The 10,933-nt window shown below is 36.4% G+C and overlaps 2 protein-coding genes across 2 annotated transcripts in view; one reads left to right on the top strand and one right to left on the bottom strand.

The window, feature by feature from the left end:
• Positions 1-225: 225 nt before the first annotated feature.
• On the bottom strand, positions 226-6,680 carry LOC111334795 (recQ-mediated genome instability protein 1). The gene is made up of 11 exons (XM_022940618.2): positions 6,564-6,680; positions 6,270-6,413; positions 5,333-5,428; positions 5,103-5,231; positions 4,788-4,921; positions 3,429-4,501; positions 2,524-2,606; positions 1,608-1,718; positions 1,373-1,414; positions 812-871; positions 226-454 (listed from the first exon to the last, which is right to left on the bottom strand). The coding sequence occupies exons 1-11, from the start codon at positions 6,657-6,659 to the stop codon at positions 299-301; spliced, it is 2,124 nt and encodes a 707-aa protein (XP_022796353.2). The 5' UTR covers positions 6,660-6,680; the 3' UTR covers positions 226-298.
• A 30-nt stretch (positions 6,681-6,710) lies between these two features.
• Positions 6,711-10,933, top strand: part of LOC111334555 (intraflagellar transport protein 88 homolog) — a 20,919-nt gene continuing 16,696 nt past the window's right edge. The window contains exons 1-4 of the mRNA XM_022940347.2: positions 6,711-6,903; positions 8,637-8,702; positions 9,736-9,768; positions 9,864-9,914. Coding sequence (XP_022796082.2) covers positions 6,817-6,903; positions 8,637-8,702; positions 9,736-9,768; positions 9,864-9,914 — 237 coding nt within the window. The 5' untranslated portion in view covers positions 6,711-6,816. The remainder of the gene's footprint in view (positions 6,904-8,636; positions 8,703-9,735; positions 9,769-9,863; positions 9,915-10,933) is intronic.

The following is a 10,933-nucleotide window of genomic DNA, read 5'->3' as shown; positions in this document are numbered from 1 at the left end:
TGAACGAGATAAACAAACAAACAAAAATGCAAACGTGCACGGGTGGGTAAAGATAATAAGGACTAGCTTTGCAGGATCCTTTTTGCGTGGAACTGCCAGACCTACTTCTCGGAAAATCATTCCTTGTTAAATTTGCGGTTAAAATTTGCCTAGAAGAGACTTTTCCTCTCGAGGCTCGTCACCGAACAATTTGCTCAGAATATGTATTGGAACCCAACGCGTATGTTCTTATCATAAAACAGTTCTTTATTGTGAGTATCAATTTATACAGTGTCCATACGAGAAAAAAAATTCGAAACTAAAAAGTTGCTCTAACGCAATGAATCATTTTGGAAACGTCTCTGAAAGTTGGCCGAGTAAGGCTGAGAACAAGTGGTAAGGGCGTGTCCGGTGAGAACTGTAAATCCATCAAGCCCGAAGCGGAAGCAAGGTTCCGTTCAAACTGCTGCGTTCTCTGAAAAAAAAAAACAAAAACAAAAAAAAAACTGGTTAGGAAACATAAACATCAGAAGCTGGTGGTAAGACATCTGTTATACAAACTCTTATTCCGAGGAAACAGATCTTTTCCAACCAAGAATATCATTTTGAAACTCCCAAATATTCGAGAGAGTTGACGTTATTGCGACAGGTTATTGTGATAAAAATTTACTGGCCCTTTCTTGAAAAGCAATAACAAATAAATGAGGAGCTTCTATCAAATAGACTAATTTAAAGAGAGAATGTCAATGCAGGTGTGTGTACAAAGGAGACATGTGGTTAACCCCTTCCTGTTCTGTAAGTTTGACACAAAAACAAAACAAAGTTTTCATACCTTATGCAATCTCTGGCATAGAGCTGGGTTGCGGCTTTTCATGGCCTCTTGAATCTCAAGCTACAAATGTATCAAATGAAGAAAGTTAACTGCAGCACCAAAAACACTACAGCAAAGACTCCACCTATTTAAGTATATAAAAACCTGGAGATCCAGAAATGTATATCCTGCTTAAAAGGGGGCACATTAACCTGGAGACTGACTGAGGCATCAACCCCCATCTGCTGGGGGTTGACGCCGCAGCCGATGAGAACTCAAGATTTGTCCCAAATCTTTCATCCATCCAACATGGTGACCAAATAATCATCACCCTGAATCTTCTGCTTGAAAACACAAACTACTGCCTGCAAGCAGGCTAAATAAAGAACAAATGAACTTCCAAAAGTGGGGGAAGAGCAGATGACCTTGTCACAGTTGGTTTTAGCTTGATGTAATTGCTAAGGAGAGTGGTAATAGCTTTTTAGACCAATCAGAGCATTGTAAAGCAAAACCATAGCAATCATGGATTACTTTCGATGCCCAATTGAAAAGTGCTCTAACTCTAGCCTGAATTGTACTTACTCTGTATTCATCTATTGGACATTCCAATAGTTCTGTCAAAATCTGGGAATAAAAGCAAAAAAAAAAGGATGAAATGCACACAGGTTGGGTTCCTGTAGCTTGGTACTCTTTTCAGTACTTTCTCAGTTTTCTATGACAGTTTCCATCCAGGCTTTTTTCAATAGTTATCAATAAAATAATTATGAAGTCAGAAAACTATCTAAACTAGAATGACTTGAAACAACAGTTTCCCCACCTTCTCACTCAGTAAGGCATCCACAGTAGCTGTTCCATCATTTAATTTTACAATAATATTCCACTGGGATGACGTCGGATCCGGAGGAGATAACAATGTTGCAATGTAAGCCTATGTTACAGGAAACAAAGGTAAAAGTTGACAAAAGTACATGCCAAGATCAGGACTTCAACAAGGAAATATTTACCTGAAAAACCATAGATGAAACCTTTTATCACCTTTGCTCAAAGCAAAGCAGCAAGTAAATTCTTGCACAAGAGTCATGTTCCACTTTGCTAAAGCTCACCCTGGTTTCTGTACCATGAAGAAACTAGGAGTAAATCTAGGTCCCCTGAATGGCAAGTGGGTATACCTACTCCCCTATCCTGCCAAAATTTTTAATTTTCCTGACAATCTGACAGAACCCACATATACTACCAACTGTAGGAAAGTGCTGCATCTTTCCCCAGAGGAAATGTGGTGGTCTAACAGTTAGCACACTGATCCTTGAATTGATGGACCTCGTTTCAAGAAATGGCAAGGTTATTGTGTTGTGTTCTTGGGAAGGCCCTTTACTCTGACCTTGCCTCTCTGCACCTATGACTATATGGGTACCTTTGAACTGTATGGGAAGCCTGTTGAATGCTGAGGGGAGGGGAGGGGAACCTGACATAGACTAACATCCCATCCATGGCAAAACTCCTGGTCACTTCATGCTTTGGAACTGAGACAAGCACCAGCTAGATGAGCTATTTCATTTAAGTACAGACTAAATTTTTTTGACAACACGATAACAGTGGTCCTGTGTCATAGTTGCACCTTTTAATCTGGAGTCCAACACACAAAGAACAATTATCCCTTCTCATTTCTCCCACTGACAGAGTTGCATTTATCTTAGTCTAAAGCATGCCAATAAGTAATACTTTTCGATACCAACCTTAATTCTGACAGTCTGTTCCCCACTGACAGGGGCATGCATCAACACATCTGACAGGTACTTAAATGGAGCGGGACTACCTTCTATAATTGTGTATAAATAAAATTTCATTAGTTTACAATTATAGCAAGTTACAATTCAATGTGTGGGAATTTGATTTCAAATCCTTGATAGCCTTGGATGTAGTAACTCTGCTCCCTAAAGATAAGTGCATCCACTATTACTGTACATCCTCATTGCTTCACCAAGCACATCCCATGCAACACATCAAGCAGGTGGGCTGAATAAGAATATCAACATTTAGTATAATTTCAGAGCTGAGCAAAGAGTTTCCAGCAATCTGATTGGTTGAGCGGTTCCTTATATGACTATATAAACCGCTCCGCACAGTTTATATAAAATATTAAAATAAAATGTTAATAAATGTTACTAAAATGTTATGATTTTAGAAATTTCTCTGTTGTTCAGCTCTGAAATTATACTAAAACAATTATTCGCCTCAGGTTCGGTGAATATTGTCGCATAATCCCCTCGACTTTGTCTCGGGGATTACTCAACGATATTCACCTCGCCTTCGGCGAATAATCGCTAAATATAACTGCTTTCTACAGAGTGACTTAGATTACTTTTGTTTAACAGAAACTTTTAGGGTTTTTATTGTTGATTTAAATACATTGTAGGAGTTAACCCTTAAGCACTTGAGAAAGATTGTCATGGTACTTAAAGCAGTACTGGATTACTTGCCACCCCAATTGAAATTGCTCTATGAAAGGAAATGTGGCAGCCCAAAGGAAACATTGCTACACAATGTTAGGAACACAAGGTTCTATGGGCTCTCATGGGAAAACTATAGGTATTTTGTGACTCATAAAACTCCAATACATCCTCTATGTGTTAACATGTACCTTGTGTAAACGCATCCAGGCATTGACTTCTGCCAAACTCAACAGCAGTGGCATTATTGTTGATGAACATAGATCCAAACTCATTGTCTGATTCTTTCTTGATTAAAATACTAGAAGACTTGGTAAATGCAAGTTTTTTTGTACCAAAATGATCACTGTTAGTATTTGCAGGATTTCTCTTTGTCTCTGAATCTTTGGACTTATCGCCTGGCTCACATTTGACAAAAGTAACACATCCATGTGTTGGATTATTCATTTTGCACATGAATCCTCTTTTAATGTTGTCTGTGGAATTTGATTGTTCATTGCTTGGTCTCCATGAGCTGCCATCTAATTTTCTAGAAAAAGCGGTAACACTGTTATAATTACTTGATTTCTTTACAGGATCACTAAATTTTGTCGATGGGCTGTTTGATGCTCTACTTGCTTGTTTTGCCACTTGCATATGTCTTATATTTTGTGCATTAGAAAACCTCCCATGAAGAGGTTTTATTTCCATGGAATCTGAATCGTTTGCCAGTATATCTTCATCAACAAAGTCATCATCAAAGATCTCATCATAACATGGAATTTCACTAGAGATCATGTTTGACTTTATTTGAACACTTGTATTAGCTTTTGTGCTTGCTGAGGTTTGCATGTCTTTTTCAAGCCTATCTATCTGTTCCATGTCAAAGTCTTCCTCTATCCCAAAGAAATCATCATCTGCAACAGCTGCTAATAAATCATTGTCATCATCAAAAAATTCTTCATCACAGACATTTTCCAGTTTGTTACTAGCACCAAACTCTGTAAGATCTCTCTTACAACCTTGAACTTCTTTAGGCTCGTTGGGAACCTGTGGTTTTGATTTCCCTTTGTATTTGTTTCGACCTCTTGTGTTGTTACTAGTAAGCCCTCCAGCACGAAAATTTTTTTGGTTTGTTTCTCTTTTCACCACAGTTCTTGAATCCCTTGGGGATGTAATATCAGCAGTTGAATTATCTTGGACTGTCATCTGATCAACACTGTGCATTTCAATGGAAATAGCTTCTGTTTTTGTGATATCTGGTTTTCTAGGTGGATCTTGCCCTCTGATAACAAAAAGTGAAAAATATATTTCTGCTGTCCGTCACATATTAGATGGGGAAGATAGCATCAGATTTTCTGACTTAGACCACCATTTGACCACTAAGAGCATTCATAGTTATTGGTACATTGACTAGGTTGGAGGATCACCAACCACAGGAAAAAGTGTATAGAAGCTAAGGCTATGAAATATTTTAAAGCATGTCACAGTCATAAAATTTAATGCATAAGAAATTAACAAATAGTAAAACAACAAAGATATCCTATGCAAAAGGATAGTTTAAGACTTACATGGCATGATGCAGCATGTTCCAGTAAGAGTTGTCTTCTATCAGATGCATGATACTTCCACCTAATACCTTGACATTGCTCGGTGTTAGTAGCAGGGCTCCAAGTCTACAAGTTACAGGACCGCTCACTTGTATCTTTTTAAGAGAGAATAACAACAGTCATGTTATTGAAAGATTTTTCATCAATGGTTTTGTCACAAACATGGGGGGAAAAGTGACGTGTTTTGGTCAAAATAGGGTCAAGATTAGCTGCTCCTGAGGTTAAGCCCAATAAACAAGGTAGCACAGGTTCTTAAATCAATAGACAAGTTTTTACCTTGGATCCAGGAGGTGTGTTAAATGTCAGGGATGGAATCTGTTGATACTCCATTCCAAACAGGTTCTGTGTTCCATCTGTCATTTCAAGCAGTAACATTCGACTGGGTTTTATCTTTGGTTCTGAGGGCTAAAAGAAAACAAATCAAGGTTATAACCATACAAAATTTCAAAAAGTACACTGTCAAGCTATAAGTAAAAGATTTTTTTTTTACATTTAAACATACTAACATTTGCTTTGAAGTTCAGCTCTTGTGGATCATCTTGACCTTTAAGCTTCTGAATTTGAGAGTATGCTGATTCTCCAACATTAAGGACAGTGTTGATCTGTAACACCCAGGACAAGGTAAAATCAATAGTACAATATAACTTTCCTTTGCAAAAATGGTTACTTCTCAACTAGTATGGTAATCAATCCTACCTGGGTTGTATATATTTTGTAATATAACACTGCAGAGCATGGACTACATGATTGTGTTGTGCTAATAATTTTTGACAAGGGAATTCTAGTAATGTCAGTTATATACACAAAACAGGGTCAAGAATAAAGGTCATTCCTATACATATTATTCTATTCGAGGGTGAGGGTTAAAAGTCTTTCGTGCCACAGCCCCCAACCAAACTTCTTATCTCTTCCAGTTTGTAAAATCTAACCCCTTCTAGCCACCTAAAGCTTGAAAACGGTTTATCCCTTTCATGGAAAACCTTATTCTTAATCTAGTTTCACAGCATCATAAGCATCATACTTGTTACTCAAAGTATTGATATAATTTTATTTAGTCATAATTCATGACAAAATTGTGATGAACCACATATTGAACAACTAAATAGGCCAGTTAATTGTAAATTGTACTTTTATATCTTCTTTGTCCTTTTATATTTATTATGTATATCTTTTCATTAGCTGGATGGTTTGTCTGAGCACGGGGTCTTTGACTCTTTACATTTACATTTACATGTTATTAGGTCGGTAAAATCATCAAGATATCACACCAACCGTAAAAATAAAGCAAATAAATAAAGAAAGAAAATAAGTAAATGAATAAAATACAATTATGTTGATGTTGAAAATAAAAATTAAATTACGAAAGTATCCCTATGGCATTTCTTTTTTCTTTCTTTTGTTTACTATGTTGCCATTAAATTGTTAAATAAATAAATATGTAACCTGAAGATTGAAAGTCCCCTCCAATTTAAAGATATCCCGGTTCTCAAGACCTTCTGGAAGACAAGGACGACTGGATTCCTGAATTTCAGCCATCAGCCACTGCTCATACACAAGTTCGTTCAGTTGATCAGGGGACAACGTTCCCTACAATGCAGCAAGTACTTAAAATTATGCACTATATATATGTTAGCTGCTACAATTCGATTGTTAAAATATCAATGTAGCCGGATATACTAGTCATCAAAAGTTCAAAACGGACCACCTGCAAAAAATTTTCACCCCCAGTTGTCATACCTCATTGTCTTCTTTCACAAAACTTATGCAAGCATCCAGCCAGTCATTTCGAAAATAAATATTTCGAGACTCCAACCATCGACGGACTACCGCCATTTTAAATCCAGCGCGCGGAAGACTAACGCACGCGCACTACGTTATCAATGACGCGAAGGTTGTCGGGGACGGCCATATATATTTGTTGATGGCAACTGCAAACATTCTACACACTTTGAAAGAAACATTTTTTTCTAAACATTAACAGTTTTACAAAATGATGCAAGGAGTACATCTCGTTGGTGAGGATGAAGACGACGTCTATGGGGGTTTTAACGATTACAATCCAGCCTTTGATACAGAGGTTAGTGGAACTTTTTTTTCGTGTGAAGTTCTATTTACCGTAAGAGATTGATATTCAGTAATCTGTACTGAGAATACAGCAAATTTTACGCAAAAATTTGTAAATCCTGGCATTGAATTCTGATTATGATAACTTAACCGGTCAAATAGTTAGACGGGTTAAAAATCAGCCAACCTTTTTGTCTCCCTCTTGTCTAACATGGCTTCCAGTTAAACTGTCAGGCAAGATCATGTACAAAGAGGAATCTCTCACTGGTATGGCTAGATTCTGGCCCAAAATTTTTATCTACGGTCTAGTGCAAAGGTTTAAGCTTTGGAAATGTTGATACATTCCCTTCTCTCCCTCCCCTGTCAAAAAGCTTAGGCTGCACAATATATAGAGAAATTGTCATTGTTGCATTGAGTTTTGCAAGTACTCTTATATTGTTCTGTTCAGGAAACTTATGCTGCCCTCTCAGGAAGTCAGTTTTAAAACTTTCTCATTATGACGCTGTTGAACTTAATCAGATTTAATTAAAATAAATACAAGTAATTGAAGCTTGTCTATTAAGAAGGACTTTCAACCGTAATTCCACTTGTTAGGAGATTTGACAATTGAATGGCAGGGTTTTTTTGGTTGAAAAAAAAACTGTTTGTGGCCGAACCAAGTGATCTTTCTTTGTTTTGGTCAAAAGTACATCCAGTATGCCTGAAATAAGGTTGCAAAGTTTTTAGGCAAAAGATTAATTACAAAGTTAACATTTGTCTAATGATGTCTAAAGACCAACCTATAGAAATGAAGGATTTCCACTTAATGATGCTTTTGTTACATTGTTTCAGTAACAGTAAGTGGTAGTGTCACGAGTCAGGGTCAGTCTGATTCAATAAGTAAAAACGGAAAAATTTAGATACTTAAATTGAAGAGTACCCTTTTGTAGTGATGTATACTAATCTGATGGTGAAAGTGACATTCCAACTTCATACTCCAAGTTCTCTTCATTGCCCGAAGAAGACAAGCAGTACATATGTGCAGTTACCTGTAAAAAAGTGGTGGTCCATGTAGGAAGTGACTTAATTTTGATGGAAGTGATTTTACTTCATTATAAGAGTATTCACTTTGATGAAGGGCACAACATTAGTTTTCTAGATGTGCTCCTCTCCTCTTTGATTATTTGGAATTGAGACCTTACCTTTTTCCTATAGATAAATGACCATTTATATACTAATTATTTTACATATATATTATAATTACATACTGGAGTGGAAGAAAATAGAAATACAACAAAAAATACAAAATGAGTAACTGCAACCTTAATTACAATGTCATTTTGGATATAACTTGCAATCAGTACAAATGGATAAACCTTTTTCATAAGCAGTGCATTTTCATTCATCAACATCATCAGTAGTAATTAATTACTGCTATGTTTTTGTTGATGAATAAGAATCTGTTTGATATCCTGTTAAAAGACCCTTGAAATTAATTGTTCTATCACTGAGCACTATCCACATATCTAACAGCCAAAAGTGTGCTCTTAGAATTAAAAGACATTTTACCAAGTTCCTTAAGGCTCTGTTCTTATTAATCAAAGTGGATGCATATAAGCAAGGATAAGTCATCCAAAGACAAAATTAATTTTGCTTTGGCGCCTGTGCTTTACTTGTAGAGCTGTAAGCTGCATTATGTATAATGAGTTAACCTATTTCTGTTTTATTCCATTAAATCCTATCTGACATCTTCTTTTTAATTTTTAGAACCTTGAGGAAGATGAAGAATTTCAACAAGCTCTGAAAACAAGCCATGGTCAGAGACCTGGTTTGGTGAGTATTGTCGTGTTCCCAATGCCGCAGACATGTGTTGTTGTGCACTGGAGTTCACCAGTATAACCACAGTGTTGAACTTTAGACAAGTAGCAGCATCAAACTTGTTATTCACTTAAGCTGGCAGTCTTTGTACAGCACAGGTGGTAAAAACTATAGAACAGATACATGAAGGTTCAATATAAGGAAAACTGAAAGACTACGAAACTAGAAATGATAAAAAATGAGGAATATTACAAGCGTAAGTTACATTGGATCCGGGGTAGAGAACTCCTAAACTCTGTTTGGCTCCGAAATGGTTTCGCTACAATGACTCCTCGCAACTGAACTACTTGCTAATAGAAGGCGAATTTAGGTCTTACACTTTGACGTAGGGGAAATAGAAATGAACAATGCTTTGTGTAGCTAGCTTCCAGCAGATATTCACCAGTCACGGAATAGAAATCAAACAAAGCGCGCTAACAAATTTAATAGAAAGTCATTGAAAGTTTCTTAGTGTCTTTGTGCTCAAAATGGAAGAGTTACATAAGTAAAAAAGATTAGAGTTCGTATCTGTAAACATGACAAGTATCATATTTTGTTGTTGCCCCTTATTTCACGCTTTAAAGGAGTTTGGTGCTAAGTCAACCCCTATAATTTTAACTACTAGAAGTGGTACTTCCTTTTGAAACTTTGGATTGTTTAAAAGACTTAAACTGACCAATTAAGAAAAGAGTTGATGAGCTTTAATTATTTAGAAATGTGAGATGATTTCAAATTGTAAATTTAAGATATATTTCAAAATGTTTTATGCCACGTCTGGTAGTTAAAAATGATGTTAATCTGAAATTATTTCAGACTAGTGCAGTTTGTATTTTCCTTTGTTGAGGATTTTGACAATATCTCCAGAATGGAGAAAAAAACAAATCAAAATACTTTTTGCTTATTTCATTTTGACCCCAAATTTATTTTAAATTAAATGGCAACACATATGTTGTGATTCAAGATTTTACCTTATTTAATTAAGATTTATATTTTCTTTCTTGTACCACAGAAAACTGGCATGAAGATATCCACATCAGCTGGGGTATGATACAACTTACAATGCTATTTTAAAAAACCAGCCTGAAAGCCTTCATCAATCTCACATTGTGTTATCATTTCTCTTCAATGTACATTTAGCGGGGAAAAGTGCCAGGATCTTCCATGGGACGACCAACAACTGGAATTGCAGTGAGTTTATTGCCTTCTTTCATTATGTTTTCACTCGTTAAGATTAAGTATTGTAGCTGATGCTTGTCCCTGGTTTGTGCGGTACAGAGTGGCCAGGATTATGTTCACTCCTCCTAATGATATTATAGTCCATGACAGATCCCTCCCCCTTCCCCCTCCCCCCTCCCCCCTTCCTTTGTTAGGTTTCCTCAACAGTTTGTTGGCAGGGCTTGAAATTAACGGTAACCCGTTAACCAATGGTTAGTAATTTTCAACGTTTGGTTACTAAAAATGTGTCCAACTAACCCTACATCATTAGTAAAATTTTTTATCATATTTAAACAATGGTAGACCTCAGGACAAGGAGCACATAAGACCTGACCCTCAGAAAAATACTTAGGATATTCAAGTTGTTTAATCAACTTAAACTCTTTTTAGAGAATGTGCTGTACCTGTACTGTTCTTGACTAATCATGGTAAACGAGAGGGAAATGAAATAGGTGCATAATTGTCAACCTTTTTTTAAGGTCACCATGCAATTTAAACCGCTCTTTCATTTGTCCTAGTTGTTATTATCAAAATGTTCAATATTTGAGATATTGTAGCTTGTGAGCTAGGACACCAAACTTTGTAATTTGGTTAGGAAAGAAGATTTCTACTAACCCAAAGGGTTAGTGCTCCAAAAATTAAATTCGAGCCCTGGTTGGTGCCCAGTTGTTCTCGTGGTTGAAGAGAGGCACTGTGAGAATAAAAGGACTTGACCATGAACACAACAAAAAGACCTTATAGTCAGAGCTCAGGCCCAAGCCTCTAGAACAACATAGCCCTGGGCACTAATAAAAGGCTATGTTGCATCTTGCTTGTATGTTTTACACTTGTCAAAGTCTGTGGTGAATTTTTAGTACCAGATCTCTGAAATGTTTCGTTGTTTTTGTACAATCAATGATGTGCATGGATTGGGAAAAGAGATTGATCTATTCGATATCTTTTTAAAGCATTTAGCTCTGAAATGCATGTTACACATTTAGCAAATATCCTAG

This window comes from Stylophora pistillata, chromosome 8 (genome assembly GCF_964205215.1).
Source record: "Stylophora pistillata chromosome 8, jaStyPist1.2, whole genome shotgun sequence".
Classification (NCBI taxonomy): Eukaryota; Metazoa; Cnidaria; class Anthozoa; order Scleractinia; family Pocilloporidae; genus Stylophora; species Stylophora pistillata.
The sequence above is the reverse complement of the archived record's forward strand: the minus strand, read 5'-3'. Positions and strand labels throughout refer to the sequence as shown.

Coding starts and splice junctions, on each gene's coding strand:
- LOC111334795 (XM_022940618.2), bottom strand. CDS start 6,659: ATGGCGGTAGTCCGTCGATGGTTGGAGTCTCGAAATATTTATTTTCGA. Junction 4,502..4,787: donor AACATGCTGCATCATGCCAT/GTAAGTCTTAAA, acceptor TTTTGTTATCAG/AGGGCAAGATCCACCTAGAA. Junction 1,415..1,607: donor ATGCCTTACTGAGTGAGAAG/GTGGGGAAACTG, acceptor TTTTATTCCCAG/ATTTTGACAGAACTATTGGA.